We start from the raw sequence: 18645 nt of genomic DNA, 5'->3' as shown, positions 1-18645 counted from the left end.
TACTCATTTGTACTTCAGGCATATGTTTCCCTATGGGAAGGCCTTCCTCTTCCAGGTCCTGTTGGTTTTGAATTATCATCAATGCTTTATAACTATTTACATCTAAGTAGGGTTGTTGGTCCTTTGCAAATCCATTTTTACCTCTAGGAAGAGGTAGTCCATATTAGTCTGGCATCTATCTTTTGACCTGTCCAGCATGGGAGACCCAACCAGCAGTTTGTGCTCTGCTGGCACTGTTTTTGGTGGTCACTGAGACACACAAGCCACTCTATCACCACATCACATTAAGGACTGGACTTTGTGATGAACTTTTAGCATTCAGATTACTCTGTCAAATGTAATGTTTATTTATTCACATTGTTTTGAATTAATCATGCATTGTCTTGTACCTTCAAGATTTCAATGGTGGGGTTGTTTATTTTTAGAATGACATTGTAGCCTAAGTATGAAAGGCTGGATCTTGCTGATTTCAGCAAACAAATGGTTGAATATTTTGGCTGGATCTGGCTGATTTAAATGTTAATGGGTTAACAAGATATACTACTTTGTAATTAATGAGATTTTTACAAAAAAACCCCCTAAAAACAAAAACAAAAGCAGTAAAAGTCACCATTTTACTTGTTAGTAGAATAAAATTTTAATTTGTAAGTTATACTGTAGCCTTAGTTTTAAAATCAGTTTCATATATCATGAATATTTAATTGTTTTATGTAAGCTTATGAAATTTTTTTTCTTGAATTTTATAGCTTGAGGATATTAAGATGAAATCCAAAGAAGGTAAATATTTTGTTCTATTACTGAATTTTCATAATATTGTTATTTTTATAGTAGCAAGCTGTCAGAAATGTTAGAGCCTCAGGCATAGTGTTTTGCAGTATTTCTTCTGACATTTTATATTCTGATTTCAAATTTCACAAATCTTTTACATGCAGAGCAAAATGCTTTATTATTAATCAATGTCAACTTCTTTTATCTGTTAATTACTATATTTTCACTGACTACAGGAACCTTCAGAAGAATGGTTGATTGTTCTTTAGTTATGTGATCCTCTTTGTGTTCACTTGACCTGCAAGTCATTGCACCCAAACTATCCTCAAATCTTACCCTATGATTTAAAAATGAAAATGAAGAATATATTTGATGAGGCGGTTATGATTGGAATGTCTCTGATGATAAGTGAAAGGTATTCAAGCCTTAGAATCAGGACTGATTTGGGACTGAACAGCAGCTCAACAAATTAAAATTTTTTTTGATTTTCTGTTTTTTGGTTTTTTTTTTAAGAAATCACGACTATTCTTTTGATGTATCTGTCGCTTGTTTCAGTCATAAGAGTGCAGCCCTTCTGGGCTACCACCCTCAATGGTTTAGCCAAACAAATTGAGTTTGCTATTTATTTTTAAACCTGGTACTTATTCTATCAGTCTTGTTTGCTGAACTGCTAAGTTATAGAGACATCAACAAAGCAACACTGGTTTTCAAGTGGTTGTGGTTGTAGTGGATGGAGTGGAGGATACCACCCCTCACATATATATGTATATATGCATATACATGATAGGCTTCCACACAATTTTCATTTACCAAATTTCTCACAAGGCATTGGTCAGTCTGGATCTATAGCAGAAGACACTTGCCCAAAGTGTTATTCAGTGAAGCCAAACCTGAAACCATGTTGCAAAGCAAGCTTTAAAAGCAAAAATTCTTTTAATTTCAAATGGTTATTTCTTTAAACAGTTTATCAAATGAAATCTGTTCTGTGTCTTTTACAGATGTGTATTCCTCGTCCTATTATTCTGATAATGATTTCACTTTTATTGATTATGATGGTTATGATACCCAAGTCTTCAAATTTCCTTCCAGAGGAGTTCCAAGGTCAACAAATAATTCTTTTTTTTTGTAGTTTTTATTTTTGTTTTAATATTCAAAAAGTTAAACAATAGAATCATTATAATGATTATAAATCTTTCCATTATAATAATTTTGAATGTTTCTCTGAAAAAAATTGTATATATTTAACACTTTAGCATTCAGATTATTTTATCAAACATAATACTTATATTGGGTTGTCCAGAAAGTTTGAGCCGATTTTTAAAGGAAACAAAACGGTCAATAAATACTTGCCATTACATTTTTAATCAACCAAATATGAACCATTTTGTTGCACAATGCGTCTCCATCTTTCCTTTAACTTGAAAATACCCTCTTCCCAGAATTGAGGTGGTTTCATGGCAAAGAATTCAAGGTATCTTTTTACATCATCCAAGGAATTGAAATTTTTGTCATTAAGATTATTCTGCAGAGACCTGAATAAGTGAAAATCTGAAGGAGCAATATCTGGTGAATATGGAGGGCGGGGTAACACATCCCAGCCGAGCTGCAATAATTTTTGTCTGGTTCCAAATGATCAAGCACCGAAAATGAACTTTCTTATCTTCCATTTTAAAGGGTTACAGAATTAACACAGGTTATAGGAACATAAACCTTCTTCCATGAAAAGATAGCTTAAACTGTGCTCTAAATGGAGGTGTAGTCAAATCCTATTTTATGGACTCAACCATGTTCTAAAATAAATCGAAAGATAAGCTACTATAAATCGGCATGAACTTTCCGGACAACCCAAAGCAAAAGAAAAAAAAATAAAAGACTTTAGCATTCCGATGACTCTATCAAACATAATATTTATTCAAATTGGTTTGATTTAATCATGCATTATCTCATAGCTTTGAGATTTCAATGATGGGATTTAGTTTTAGAATGACATTGTAGAGTAGGTGTGACACACAATATCTGGCTGGTTTGAATATAAAGCAGGTAAAATATTTGGGTTGGATATGGTCAGTTTAAATGCTAAAGGGTTAAATGTGTCCATAAAATCAATAGAATTATTTTTTCTTTTTTTTAAATATTTTCATTGCAAATTTAATTTAAAAAAATTTAAGCTAATTAATTTTATCTATTGTGGGATAATATGACCAAATGGTAATTGTACAGTTTATTACAAAGATGTGTGCCTTTTAATTTTGATTTTCATTATATATTTTAGAACTAGTAAAGGCAGTGGCCATTTCAGCTCATTACGGAAACGTCCCACCACAGTCGCTGAAGTGAAAAAGAACCGAAAGCCACGTACTCGATATATTTCCGATGACTTCTCTGGTCTTTTCACAGAGAATACACCCAAAAGTACTGCTACATCTCCTGCTATATCCATCCCTCTTCAAAATTCCACAGAATTAGGGTCTCCCATTGTCAGCTACCCACTTAATGGTAAGAGTAACTAGAATATCATTTATTACAATACACTGTATAGTTAGTTAAATTTTTGTTTGTCAGCTGCAAGATGACAGACAACTACAAACAACTCCATAACTTAAAATAAACGACTGAATGTCTGAGTTTAATTAGTGGTAAGTTACTATTAATAAGATTATTACTGTCATGTCAGCAAACTGGCAGAATTGTTAGCATGCTGGATGCAATGTTTAGTGGCATTTCATCCAACTCTTTATGTTCTGAGTTCAAATTCTACTGAGGCTGACTTTGCCTTTCATCTTTTTTTGGGGGGCGGGGTCAATAAAATGGGTACCAGTTGAATACTGGGGTTGATATAATTGACTAGCCTTCTCCAAAACTTTGGGTGTTGTGCTTATAGTAACAAAAAAAAAAAGATTATAATTGTTTGAATGATTTACCTTAGGAGGTAAATAATTAAAAAAGTTTTCACCTGCACTGTGTTTGTTTGGTTTAATGTTTGATTCTTATTTGATGCCTTTTTCCTGAATGTGTACATAGTCCCAGTCTGGGTTCAAACTAAAAATACATAATTTCAAATGAAGTGTAATATCTTTCTTAAGGACTAGCCCATAAAGTGCTTTATAAAGTTATCTTACAGTAAAATTACGCAATATACTTTATATTTTTCTTTTGTTTTTCCCTTTTCCTCTAGATCGTTCAAACGCTCATGATTTTGTTGGGTTAGCTGACAGTGATGACTGCACAATTACTCGTCCAATTGTTGGTAGTGCTGGTTCTCCAGTTGGCCATTCTAGAAATTACCACCACAGACCACGGAAAGCTCTAATCAATCCGTTTGCTCCATCAAGAATGCGCTTCAAAATGACCTCAAATCGTCGGCGATGGGTTCATGCCTTTCCAACAGGTAAAATGGTCTTTCTTGGATTGTTTGGTTCAGCATATCAATAGCTCTGAGGTGCAATGCATATGACAACATATATATATATATATATGAATGAGTAACAAAGATGTACAAGTATCAATTCATTACGGCTATTTCATATAGTTACAGTGACTATGTCTCTTCTATTTTTTAATTATTATAAATCTTCCACCGAGTGAGGAGCCGGTTTCCAACAAAGATACAAGGCTTCATCTTTGGGATGTAGTTAATACAGACAAATTCACATTTGGAACTTGAGAAAAGTCTTGCATATTTTTACTGTTCCACTCACAGATTGGACTGGTAATGTACGAAGCAGCTGGTCAGTTTCTCTTTCTGAAAATCGCAGTTTATCTAGATTCTCCTTTTAGCATTTACTAACAAAACCTAGTGTTCCAATTCTTATTGGTATGAATATGAATTTATAGTCTGGATATAGAAGTTGGAGGTTTCAAAGCAGTTGTCCATAGATATCCTCTTTTTCTTTGATTTTCAAAGAGATATTTATATCTTCAGGGCTGCTAATCTCTATGATGGTATATACCTTTGCCCCTCTGTCCCAAACAACAATACTACCCAAACAACTGGTAGTAAAAATTTCTAAAATTTTTTTATTACCCTGACATTATTAATTATATATGTATATGGAATTGTGTCAGTGAACAGGTCGCGGTCTGAAAGCGACAAAAATATTTTGACAAATTAAATTTAAATGTTGAAGTGAATCTAACAGTTTTTGTGTGTTTCTTAAATGGCTTATAGATACCTTCCATGCTGCAATTATATATATATATATATATATATATAAGTATATTTATGTTTTTAACTCTGTTGATACTACCAGATTGAATGGTATTTGCTTGAGATGATCTTGCACCATAGACCAAGGTTTATTAAATCTCTGGGCTAAATCCCCAATACTTTGGTGCAGATCCTCTTGTGGTATGACATCTGGCTATTTGCTTGAAAATTTGATACTACTTTTCGGTACCTACTGTTATAATCTACACCCACTTAAATCCATCTCTTACAGATCCAAGTGGAGCTGCTGTGCAAACACATCATACATCTCAGCATTTGCATAATTCTACTGAGGAATCTGAATCTTCAGATGCTTTGCGAGGAGAGACATCTTCATCGTTATCACAAGTAGGAATACATTAATTCTATCTTTCCATGTATAATGAACTGTCGTCATTTCTCTCTCACATTCTTATGAAACATCGAAGCAACTGAACACTGAATACATTTAGTCTGATGGAGTGAAAGAATACTGGTGGAATCTAAAAATAAAAACAGCAACAGAATTAAAATACACGTGTCCTTATATTGTTGTGCAATACCATAGAATGAAAATATACTCCATTGTGGCAGTTAGTTGCTCATCATCATCATCATCATCATCATCATCATCGTTTAACGTCCACTTTCCATGCTAGCATGGGTTGGACGGTTCAACTGGGGTCTGGGAAGCCCAAAGGCTGTACCAGGCCAGTCAGATCTGGCAGTGTTTCTACAGCTGGATGTCCTTCCTAACGCCAACCACTCCGTGAGTGTAGTGGGTGCTTTTTATGTGCCACCGACACAGGTGCCAGACGAGGCTGGCGAACGGCCACGCTCGGATGGTGTTTTTTTTTTTTTATGTGCCACGGACACAGGTGCCAGACGAGGCTGGCAAACGGCCACGCTTGGATGGTGTTTTTTATGTGCCATCGGCACGGAGGCCAAGTGAGGCTGGCACGGCCACGATCGGATGGTGTTTGTTACGTGCCACCAGCACGAAGGCCAGTCGATGCGGTACTGGCTACGGCCACGTTCGGATGGTTTTCTTAAGTCCCACAGAACTACAAATTCCATTGATGTTCATCGATTTTGATTTGATTGCTCATTTGATATTAAAGTGGTAAGAAAAATACAGAAGAAAGATATCTATGAGCCGTTGATGAGTAGTTTACAAATCTAGTAATGAAAATACATTTTCAACTTTTACTAATTATTATTGTATTGACAGGAAATGTATCTACTCATCTCGGTAAAAGAGAAGCTGAACTTGGATTGTTTGGAAAAGAATGCAACTCTGTAATTAATAAGGGCGGGGTGGGGGTGGGGGAGAGCTCCATCGGTTACTATGACATGGGTCCCAGCTGATACGGTCAATGGAACAGCTTGCTCATGAAATTAACATGCAAATGGCTGAGCGCTCCACAGATATGTGTACCATTAACATAGTTCTCTAGGAGATTCAGCATGACACAGTGTGACAAGGCTGGCCCTTTGAAATACAGGTACTTCTCATCTTTGCCAGCTGAGTGAACTGGAGCAACGTGAAATAAAGTGTCTTGCTCAAGGACACAACACGCCGCCGGGAATTGAACCTTATGATTGTGAGCTGAATGCCCTAACCACTAAGCCATGCGCCTTCACTCTTTAATGATTATACTACAGAAGATAACAATATCTGAAACAATAAAAATCTACAAGACCTTATGATTTAGAGGACGAATGGGTCTGTGAAGGATTACTAACAGAATAAGACCCTTTTATTTACAACTTTGCCATCAGGCTGGCAGCCAATCAAAGTAAACTGTAAAATTCCAGATAGGAAGAGTACATACATACATGCTTTTACACACACCACACACTCTCTCTCTCTCTCTCTCTCTCTCTCTCTCTCTCTCTCTCTTTTTCTCTCTCTCTCTCTCTCTTTCTGTCTGTCTGAGAGACAGATACAGAAAAACTAATAGTTTCTTTAGTGCCTAGCTTATTACTACTCGTACAAAAAATAAGCTTAAAAATCTATAAAAATAATTACATAATTACATCAATAAACATCATGCAATGAATTCTTTTTCACAAATTCCTAACATAATTTTGTTACCAAGCAGTTTTTTTTCTTTAATTCAGCTTTTACAAATTGAACCTAATATTTCTTGTTTACAAGGAATTCTTCTAAATAGTCATTTATTTCTTTTCTCTTCAGAGCAGCAATGATAAGAAAATTATTCATCGTCAAAGAGCAGATAATATCAGGTGAGATTCGACCAGTTTTATTTCTGTATTTCACTTCAGACATAAGATATTTTTTTCTTTTCTTGTCATTCTGTTATCTACACATTCATTCAGCTGTTCTTCTATTTTATGCATCAATGTAGCTTATTTCTCTACTTAACATTTTATCTATCCATTTATCTTAATCCTCACTGGGCTGGGAAAATATGCATTAAAACATAAATGATGTTGGTATTATTTTTATTTCATTTAATGTTATTTATTTAGCTCATTGATTAAGCACAACAAAATGTTGATGCTTTCTCTACCTTGAACTCTAAGATTTCATCATGTTAGTTATCCATCAAGAACAAAATTATGTCTTTTCTCAGAGATTCATAGCACAAACTTTTGAGATTCTTTAAGGGGAAGCAATATTAAACTCATTTTCCATAGCTGTAAGTTGGAATGAGATAGAAAGTAAACTTCTTTCCATTATAATTGATTTTCTACCTACATATAATTTTTTCCAAGCAGGAAATTGCAATTTTGTAAGTTAACTACTAAACTAGTTTTTTCTTTTTTTTTTTTTCATAAAATTCACCATCAAGTCTGGAGGCTACAAGAGTTGGATATATTTTAGGAAATTCTTATTCAGATGATCAGTTGCCATGCAGTAAATCTAATTCCCCTAGTCATCATTTTGGTTGGGCTATGACCAATAGCTGCCTCTCTCAATCTAGTGAGCAACGTAAGTATATATATATTTTTTTCATTTTACAGTTTTCAAGTTGTACAGAATCACATGAACATAAAATCTTTGGTATAGAACTAATTTAGATAATTAGTTTAACCTTGTTACTTAATTAAGAAACCACCTCATTGATTTATGTGTGTATGTTTTTAACATTGCAAAAAAAGCAGTGTGAGTATGTGACAGTATACAGCTGGTGGCTTTACCTACCCTATGATAAGGAACTTCAGTTTAGTTTTGCTAAGAGAACACTGGAGCATTGTCTTCAGTCTCCCATTGTAGTAAATTGGTTCAATTATTTTTCTGGTAACTTATAATTATAACCACATGGTTCTGGGTTCAGCCCCACTGTGTGGAACTTTGGGCAAGTGTCTTCTACTATAGCCTCGGGCCGACCAAAGCCTTGTGAGTGGATTTGGTGGACAGAAACTGAAAGAAGCCTGTTGTGTATATGTGTATATATATATATATATGTGTGTGTGTGTGTGTGTGTGTGTGTGTGTGGTGTGTGTGTGTGTGTATGTTTGTGTGTCTGTGTTTGTCCCCCAGCATCGCTTGACAACTGATGCTGGTGTGTTTACGTCCCCGTAACTTAGCGGTTCGGCAAAAGAAACCGATAGAATAAGTACTAGACTTACAAAGATTAAGTCCTGGGGTTGATTTGCTCGACTAAAGGCGGTGCTCTAGCAAGGCCGCAGTCAAATGACTGAAACAAGTAAAAGAGTAAAGAGTTATCTATGAAGCATGGTAAAGGATTGCTGATAAAACTTTTAGAATTTAGACCCTCAATTTCAATAGCTGAGTATTTTATGTGTACTTTTGTTCTTTTGCTATTGTTTGAATTCTGAGACATTAAATATTTTATTGTTTCAGATCTTCTACATTTATTGCTAATATTTCACTCCTAAAAGGCGGTGAGCTGGTAGGATTGTTAGCATGTCAAGCAAAGTGCTTAGCGGCATTTCTTCTGACTTTATGTCCTAAGTTTGAATTTTGCTGAGGTCAACTTTACTTTTCATCCCTTTGATGGGGTCAATTAAATAAGTACCAGTTAAACACTGGGGTTGATGTAATCGACTTGCCCCTTCCCCTGAAATTGCTGGCCTTGTGCCAAAATTTGAGGCCAATATTTCACTACTATATGACAACTTTTAACACTGTTATCATGTGGTTTGATCCTTGGAAGAAACAATGAAACTTCCACTAACAGAAATATTATTAAGTTACACTTAGGAAGTAAAATTTGTGATGGTAAAATATGTTGTTATTATTTCACAGACAAATACTTATCCCGTAGTCAGTCCTCTCGGGAACCATATCGAACGTATATGTGGGGAGTTACAGGGGAACAAGAATGGAGTCCAGAAATGACCACAGGTAAAAATATTCAATCTTTTTCTGTTTTATATGTATTTTAATAAAAACTAAATTCTTATTTGATTATCTAATTTTTTTTAATATGTTTGATTAAGCATTTTTTTCTCTTTTGATATTCTAATGCTTTAAGAATTCCTTTCAGATTATGATGATGATGATGTTGATTTATATGAAGATTTTAACTTTACATTATAGTGTCTTATTTTAATTTTTAGGTATTTTCATTTTATACTATTATTGGTTTGAAATTTAAACTTTTGTATCACTATTTGCATGCAGCATCTGTTGTTGCATTTCTGATTCTTAATATTAGCTACATCTACTTTTGAAATACAAAATATATTATACAAAGTATATTAAAATTTTCTTTTTAATAATGTTGCTGTGTTTTTCTCTGTAGTTGGAAAATAATGAATGGCAGTGAAAAACATGAGTAATATAGGTTTATATTTTCAAACTATGAGTATAAAAATAAATTGAAAATCAAAAAATATTTAGTGTATAAAGTGATGTATGTCATTTAGCGTTTTGAATGTAGTGTAAAGTTTTGAATAGCACATGCTGTTTAAATAATTCTGAAGTCTTAATGAGATTTACTACAGTTACAAAACAAGGAATATTGAAAGCATTAGAACCATAGCATAAATATTCTCGAAATTAGATTATGTTCTTTATTTTAAAGTAATTATTGCTAAATTAGAACTTCAGAGTCATTATTTCATTATCTTCATCTTCATTGTCACCATTTCCAACTTTGTCGTTATCATTATCATCGTCATCATGTCTTTTTTTAATTTGGCAATGAAGTAAGTGAATTTCACATACAGCCCCAATTCATGATCTTGATCTTGTCTCATCTCATTTCACTCATCTCATCTAATCTGTCAAATTCAATTGTATTTGATCTGACCAAATAAAATTAGGTCTCAAAGATGAAATGATTTTTTGTTCTCAGAATATCCTACTCCCACCACCAATTCCCAACACCTGTCACCGCCACCACCACCACCTCCACTTTACTTAGCTTAGATCTCCATACCAATTTTTGATACAGTCAGTTCCTCAACACACAAATGGTTAGCATTTCTCTCTCATATGTTGCACATTTTACAGAACACACTCAACTCAGTTTCTTGAATCACTGCAGGTTTTCTACATTCAATTTTCATATTCACCTTAATTTCCATTCTATATTTCTTTCACTGATGTACAGCTCCATATATATATATATATATATATATTATATGTCTTGTAGCTGTATGGTTAAGAAGTTGGCTTTGCAATTACCAAACAGCTTGCGTCTTTTTATCATAGTATTGGGTCAGTCTTTTGTGTAACAAACCTTGCAACTGAAATTGAGCAGACAGAAACTTGGACTGTATTTATAATTTAAAGAGCTGTTTGTCGCATTCAATGTTGTAATGATTCTGTCTAAGGATTGTAGTAAGAGTACAAGAGTACACTACATTTCAATACACGCATATATATATATATTGTATATACAGAGCTATGTAGGATATAATGAACACTTCAATAAATGTGTGTTTTCATAAATTTTCCATTTATTGACATTTTGTTTAAACATCTTTTGTTCGAAACTCCTTTGTGACAGCTAAGTTTGAACTAATGTTTCTTCAAAACTACTCTGATGTAAAGTGATTTTCATTTCCAGGTTCAAACATCATGAATGTGAACCAGTATTCTATTTTATTCTGATTGAATTCATCATGTTTAATGTGTGAAATCTCACCTGCTTGACATCTTACCTATTTAAAATTTTACCTGAAGATGGTGGGTTATATGTTATGATGTAATATTTGAATACATCAATAAAATCCTACAGAAACAGCTGTTGTAAATTTTAAATGCCATTTATGTTTCTTTTTATACTTATGCCACACCTGGAACCAACTCCAGAGCCTGGTCTCTGGTTTAAATTGGATTTGGTACTTATATATCTGCAGTATCCTACCAACATGTGATAATTTCATTGTTGTTTGCCTCACTGTGAACTCTACGTTATCATACCTAGCCATTTCTGGTGTCTTGCATGTTGATGTGCCTAGGTTCTATTGAATCTATCTTCTAATTACTAAGAATGGCACCACAAGGATTACTGGTCAGAATGAGTTAATGAAAAGGCAAAAAAAAAAAAAAACTGGAAATGATAATATTGAAAAGAAAATTTTAAAAAGCATTTTTCTTTTTAACCCATTCACATTTTGTATTTTTCACAGATGGTTTGAAGAGTTAAAAGAAAGTAATAAACTGCATTTAAATGCTGAATATTGAAATACGAAAGTTGATTTTGAGAAATGTATTTGAGAAACAAATAATAATAATAATTTTTAAAATTGTAAATGAAGATCTAATTTATTATTTACTTCTGCTCTGCTTTGCACCTTTTCAATAGCCTAGGTATTGATAATAATTTTCCATGTTTATTATTATTTTTATTATCATTATTATTATTATTATTATTATTTAAAAAAAAAAATTTTTTATTGTTGCTTTTGCTTTGTATTTGTACAAGTTGATTCCAAGTTTCACCCAGAGACAACAAGTTTTCTTATTTCTGGTAGAATTTATATGGGTAGCAGGTAACTACGTGTAGCCTTAGGTATCCACAAGCTTTCAATAGTCTTTCAAGTGCTTAAGACCCCACTGATAGTCTTTCCTGTCCCTAAGAAGCAAACTTTATGTAGAAGTTCTGTAGGACATTCTTTTCCAATCTCCTTCATTACTTACAGTTCCCAATGCACCAATGGTTACTGGCGCAACCTTTATTATTATTATTGTTATTCTGAAAGACTCTTGGGTAGTTCTTAATTACTGGCTATTCTTTACTTGAAAGCAGGCAATAACAAATCACCAAACGTTTCAAGTAGCACCTTCTACAGTGACTCAAAGAGACAATACTCTCCTTAGAATGTAAACAGTTCCCACAATGTTGTCTTTTGGATCACCTCAAGCCTGACAGCAGCTCCAATATTCTTACTATGTTTTCAAAGCCCTTAGAAACTGCTCTTAATGCTCCAATTGCCACCGGTATCACCATTACTTTCATGCCCCATAACTTTCCTATCTCATCCTGCAGTGGCTGGTATTTCTCAATCTTTTCTGTTTCCTTACATTTCACCCTCGAATCACCTGGTATTGCAGCATCTATTATCTTAACTTCCTTTTCATCTTTATGGATGAGCACGATATCTGGTCATCTCGCCTCTATGACTTGGTCAAACTGCATGTTAAAATCCCAGAGTATTTTGTAATGTTCGTTTTCCATTAATACCTCTGGCTTGTGTTCATACCATTGTTTGGCTCTCTCGAGGTTTGCTTTACTGCACAACAGCCAATGGACATATCTGGCCACATTGTCGTGTCTCCTTTTGTCTTTGCATTGTGCAAGCTTACAGCACTTACTAACAATATGGCTTATACTTTCTCCCTTCTCAGAGCACATCCTACACTGTAGCGAGTCAGTGCTTTTACCATTGGAATATTTGGAGGAGTTTGTTTTGAGAGCTTGTTGTTGCTGTTGTTATTATTATTATTATTATTATTATTATTATTATTATTATTATTATTATTATTATTATTAATATTATTATTATTATTAAATTTCCAAAACCAGCACTGCTTGCTTGCTCGTCTCCTAGACCAATTGCATCATGTTAGTTGTTCTTTGGTTATTGCTTCACTTGTAGTTTCTGGTTTAGAGGTGTCAAATAACACTGATGGCGCACTAAGAAATAACCTTTGACTGACTCTAACCTTCACTGGTTTGCATTATTTGGGTGGAAAAAGACTAGGATATCTGTTTTGACAGGTGAGACTTTCCAGTTTTACTATATATTTACATGATGTAAAACAACCATAGTTTATGTAATAATGACATCTTAACTGACATTTGAAGTTCAGAGTTGCACCGTTGTAGTTGGAGAAGAGGATGTGTTGTGATGCAAGTTCAACTCATTTTCCTACCAATCAGAAAAAAAAAAAATTATAATTATGTTGATGGTTATTGACTTGTTTTTTTATACAACATTGCAAGGAAATCAGTTTCTTTTCATAAGTTCATCAGTAGAGGAAAAACATTGCACATGGTTATTGAAGGCCTTCCCAGTCAGATGAGATTGGTACAACTTAAAAATCTGCGGGTCAAGGTCTATATGAAAAATGTGAGTGGTGTGAAAGTTGAAATGCTTGCAACAGAGTTAACCTTGGGTACCCAAAGACCAGGTAGTAATTTTAAACCGTAGGCATATGAGGCCTACCATTCAATTTCATGAATTCATATCTGTTTGATTTTTGCTATTTGTTCACCTTTCAGCTGTGTAATTGCTTCAAAATTTTTTTTTATATGCAAGTCCCATTGTAATTGAAAAAACATAATATAAGTGAAATAACAGTAATATCAGTTATTTTAACTTCTTTAAATTACCACTTCATTATATCCTCATGTAACAGTTTTATCTTGTTTGATATTTCTAATGGGCTCCATTAATTAGTGGTTATTGAATTAGTTTTGCGTAATTGTTATTCCTGTATTGCTGTCTGCATGCAAAATTTTGTAGAGATTAAAGTTTGGTATCTATATCAGCCTTTTCATAGCATTCTGGTTTTCCTGGACAGTGTTTTATCTTCAGTGAAACAAGGGAAATGAATGAATAACTATCTGACTATATGATTATTTCAGTTAAAGAGATATAGAATTTTTGAAGAAAATGGAGTTTTTTTTTTTAAAGTTTAGTGTGTTAAACATCCAATTTACTGGGACTTCAGTTGGATACCATATAAGTATTGGTTTAATTCAATTATAAAGATAAAATAAAATATAGAAATATTCTATTGACAATCCAATAATTTGTTTATATTACAATATTACATTCATAGTATTTAATGTAATCATCATCATCATCATCATCATCATCATCATCGTTTAACGTCCGTTTTCCGCGCTAGCATGGGTTGGACGGTTCGACCGGGGTCCGGGGAGCCAGGGGCTGCCCCAGGCTCCAGTCTGATCTGGCAGTGTTTCTACAGCTGGATGCCCTTCCTAATGCCAACCACTCCGCGAGTGTAGTGGGTGCTTTTTACGTGCCACCTGCACAGGTGCCAGAGGGGTCTGGCATCGGCCACGATCAGTTGGTGCTTTTTTTTTTTTTTTTTTTGTGCTACCGGCACAGAAGCCAGTCAAGGCCGTGCTGGCATCGGTCACGTTCGGATGTTGCTTTTCATGTGCTGCGGGGTTGGCATCGGTCACGTTCGGATGGTGCCTTTTATGTGCCACCGGCACATGTATATAAATAAATTATTGGATTGTCAATAGAATATCTCTATATTTAATTTAGCTTTATATGTATATATATGTGTAAGTTCATATATATGTGTATGTGTGTGTATATATATATATAAATTAGAAAAAAACACCTTTTATCAATTCAAAAATGAAAAATTAAATGATACCATTTAGAAAAGTTATATATTATAGAAAGATTAAATATAAGATAAAACATATAACAATGATTAAGTAATGTGCAAAGTAATAAATAAAACATATATTTGGTAGAATAATGACACGTGTTTCGTGGCCATTTTTAAGAAATGATAATAGTAAAATCACTTCAATATAAATATAGCCACTCTTCAGGTTAAAGATAAAAACAATAAGATGATTAATTAGATAAATTAATAAATATACGTAAATAATCTTGTAAAATACGAAATATCTTAACAAATATATTCTTGTTTAAATAAAAAAAAATAGAATAAAAAAGAAGATATGTATGTGTGTGTATGTGTATGTGTGTATGTATGTATATATGTATGACTGGAATTTTGGAATCTGCGCATAAAAATCAGTAGTATGTGTCATGATTATAATTTTTTTAGGGTGTGTAAAGAGGGGAAATAACCCTCATATACAATTTTAATGAAATTCGAATCATAGGTATTCCAGTTCATTACAGAAAATATCACAGAAAAGTCTAATTCTTTGATTGCACGTAATACGGGCAACACTGGGTATCTGCTGGTTATATATATATAGATATATATATAATTTATACATATATATACCTTCTATATATATATATATATATATATTATATATATATATACCTTCTATATATATATATATATATATATATACGTATTATATGTACACATATATATTACGTATATGTATATATATATATATATATATATATATATATATATATATATATATATATATACATATATATATGCCCCCACCACCAATACCGATACCTCTATCTCTTCCCACCATCTACACTGGATATCTCTCTCTCCTCCCACCACCATTACCTGATGTTTCTTCTCTCAACTCCTCCACCTCACTGGGCTGTTCTCTATATATTACCTGCACTCTTTCTGTCTCTCTCCCTCTCCTGGGATAAATGCAACTAGCTCAGCTGCCCATCTACTTTACTGGCTATCTTGCATTTCATTCTGTCTAGAAATTTGTCACCATCATTACCAGATGTCTCCTCTTTCAATGCCACCTGCTCACTGGTGCTGTTCTCTATATTACCTGCACACTCTGTCTCTCTCTTTCTCTCTCGGTCTCCTACTTAACTGCCCACCTACTTAACTGACTATCTGTTTTTTCGTTTCGTTCCATCTAGAAATATGCCAACAACTACCCAGTAATTTTCCATGCACATATCAAGTGAAGGAGAAAGCTAATGGGCTGTACATGTGTGCTTGTTCCTATGTATGTGTGTGTGTGTGTGTGTGTGTGTGTGTGTGTGTGTGTGTGTGTGTGTGTGTGTGCGTGCGTGTGTGCTTGTGTGTATGTATGGATGAGCTTGTTTCTTCTCTTTCTCTATCTGAAACATCTCCCCTTGCTGCTGCTCCCCTCCATCATACCTGCAATCTCCTATCGTTGGACAAACACAACCAGTTTAGCTGACTCCCTACTTAATCTAATATTGGATTATCCATATTTGCAATACCACTTAAATTTATGTTTTTTTTGTTTTGACCATAATGCTTATACTTATAATGCCACTAACACCTACTCCTACCTCCAATTGGAGCAACAATCTTAACACTCTTGAATGTTTGAATGATGTGAGGTCAGAAGTGAGAAGAGTTGAAGCATGCCCAAAATCGAACACGACCACCTTCCTCTTCTTTTCAGGCGCTGAATAACATCTCTCCTCCCCAAGCCTCACTCCACATTCCTTTCCCAGTTTTTAGCATTGGCACTGTCAATGTAGGCACACTGAAAGGTAGGTCTAGTGAGATTGTAGAGATGCTTGAAAGGAGATAAGATGGAGAGGAGCTTCAGCTAGGGTCCTCACAGGCAAGGCACATAGGTATAAAATCTTCTGGCAAGGTAACATGGATGGAGTTGGGGGTGTAGGCATACTCCTTGTGAAGAAATGGGTAGATAAGATCATAAAGGTTGTCAGGGAATGCGATAGAGTGCTTAAGCTCAGGTTAGTCCTGCAGAACAGCACAGCTTCAATTATCTCTGCCTACACCCCACAAGAAGGCCTACCAAACAATCAGAAGGACCACTTTTATGATACCCTTCCACAGGCTACCTCAAGGATGTGTGCCAATGACCTCATCTTTGCAACTGGTGATTTTAATGGGCATATTGGGTAGCAATCCAGTATCTTCTCTAAGGTACATGGAGACCATGGTATTGGTTCCCGAAATGATGAGGGAACTAAGCTACTGGAGTTCTGTGATGCATGTAACCTTTTAGTCTGCAACACTGACTTCAAGAAGTCAGACAGCCACCTGATAACCTATCAATCAGGTGACTGCTAGTCAGATTGATTTCATTCTCACCAGACAGGGTAGCTCTTAAATCCAAAGACCCTCCCGGGTGAAGAATGTACCCCCCAGCATAGACTAGTCATTAGTGACTTTAGACTAAAGGCCAGAAGGATGCCAAGTAGCAGACCAATCCAGAAAAGAAAGATTTGGAAGCTAAAGAATCCTTCACATGCTCAGAGATTTAGGATGTCCTCATCAAGAAATTTGATGAGAGGGAGGATGAGCTACAGATCTCGGACATAAAAGGTAGCTGGAAATTCCTATGGGACAGCTTACTGAGTGCCACAGACCAAGTCTGCAGATGGTGCAAAGTCCCTTTCATACCCAGAGTACTGTGGTGGTGGAATAATATGGTAGACAAAGCCATTAGAGCAAAGAAACAAGCCTGGAAAGCCTGGAAGAGTGGGGGTAGCAGGGAACTGTACCAGATAGCCAGAAGGGGGCTGGGCCATAGGTATAGATAGCCAAGGGCGAAGCAGAAAAGAAGAAGTTTGCCAATGTCCAGTGATGTGAGGACCAAAGAACTGAAGTATTTTTGATTGCAAGACAGTGTGTGAGAGAAAATAGTAATGTCACAAGAGAGAAATGTGTCCGCATGGATGATAGTGCACTTGCTTTTAATGATTCGGAAAAGAAAGAGGCTTGGAGAAGCCATTATGAAAGACTGCTGAATGTGGAGAATGATTGGGAGGAGGAGAGCCTGCCAAATGTTGACCCAGTAGAGGGACCAGCTATCTGAATAGATAGCACCTTAGTAGATAAAGCAATTAAGGGTATGAAGCCAGGAAAAGCTCCCGGCCCATCAGGAATCACTGCTGAGATGCTTAAGATATCTGGTGGAGTGGGCTATGGCCTTGTCACCCATATTGTAAACCAGGTAGTTCATGATGGAGTCATACCCAATGACAAAGCACCATAGTCAACTGCTACAAGGGTAAAGGTGATGCTTTAGATAGAAATAACTACAGGGGTATCAGACTATTGAATCAGGTGATGAAGATCACAGAGAGGATCATAGTCCAACTAATTAGGGAAAGAATCTGCTTAGATGAGATGCAGTTTGGTTTTGTGCCAGGTGCAAGCATCACTTGTACGGCAACTGCAGGAAAAATCTCTAGCTGAAGATAAACCCCTATACTTAGCTTTTGTGGACTTGGAGAAAGCCTTTGACAGGGTCTCCGATCACTTATCTGGTGGGCGATGAGGAAACTGGGGATTGAAGAATGGTTAATAAGGGCTGTACAGGCCCTATACAGAGATGCCATTAGTAAGGTTAGGGTTGGCAATGAGTATAGTGAAGAATTCCGGGTAGAAGTAGGGGTCTACAAAGGATCAGCCCTCAGCCCTTTCTTCATCATAGTCCTTCAGGCAATTAGAGAGGAATTCATGATGGGTTGCCCCTGGGTGCTCCGCTCTGCTGATGACCTGGCTCTCATAGCAGAATCACTACCAGAACCAGAGAAGAAATTTCAGGTGTGGAAGCAAGGTTTAAAATCGAAGGGACTTAGAGTCAATGTTGCAGAGACAAAAGTTC

General features: G+C 35.2%; 1 protein-coding gene across 3 annotated transcripts in view; it reads left to right on the top strand.

The window, feature by feature from the left end:
* The window catches only part of LOC115232685 (GATOR complex protein Iml1), a 120937-nt gene that overhangs the window by 48140 nt on the left and 54152 nt on the right, over nucleotides 1-18645 (top strand). For all 3 annotated transcript variants that reach the window (XM_029777084.2, XM_029777077.2, XM_029802710.2), the window contains 8 exons: nucleotides 747-777; nucleotides 1767-1869; nucleotides 3041-3264; nucleotides 3944-4156; nucleotides 5208-5323; nucleotides 7155-7204; nucleotides 7774-7913; nucleotides 9195-9293. In XM_029777084.2, the coding sequence (XP_029632944.1) occupies nucleotides 747-777; nucleotides 1767-1869; nucleotides 3041-3264; nucleotides 3944-4156; nucleotides 5208-5323; nucleotides 7155-7204; nucleotides 7774-7913; nucleotides 9195-9293 (976 nt within the window). The remainder of the gene's footprint in view (nucleotides 1-746; nucleotides 778-1766; nucleotides 1870-3040; nucleotides 3265-3943; nucleotides 4157-5207; nucleotides 5324-7154; nucleotides 7205-7773; nucleotides 7914-9194; nucleotides 9294-18645) is intronic.

The sequence above is a fragment of the Octopus sinensis genome, linkage group LG1, assembly GCF_006345805.1.
Source record: "Octopus sinensis linkage group LG1, ASM634580v1, whole genome shotgun sequence".
In the NCBI taxonomy this organism is placed as follows: Eukaryota; Metazoa; Mollusca; class Cephalopoda; order Octopoda; family Octopodidae; genus Octopus; species Octopus sinensis.
The sequence above is the reverse complement of the archived record's forward strand: the minus strand, read 5'-3'. Positions and strand labels throughout refer to the sequence as shown.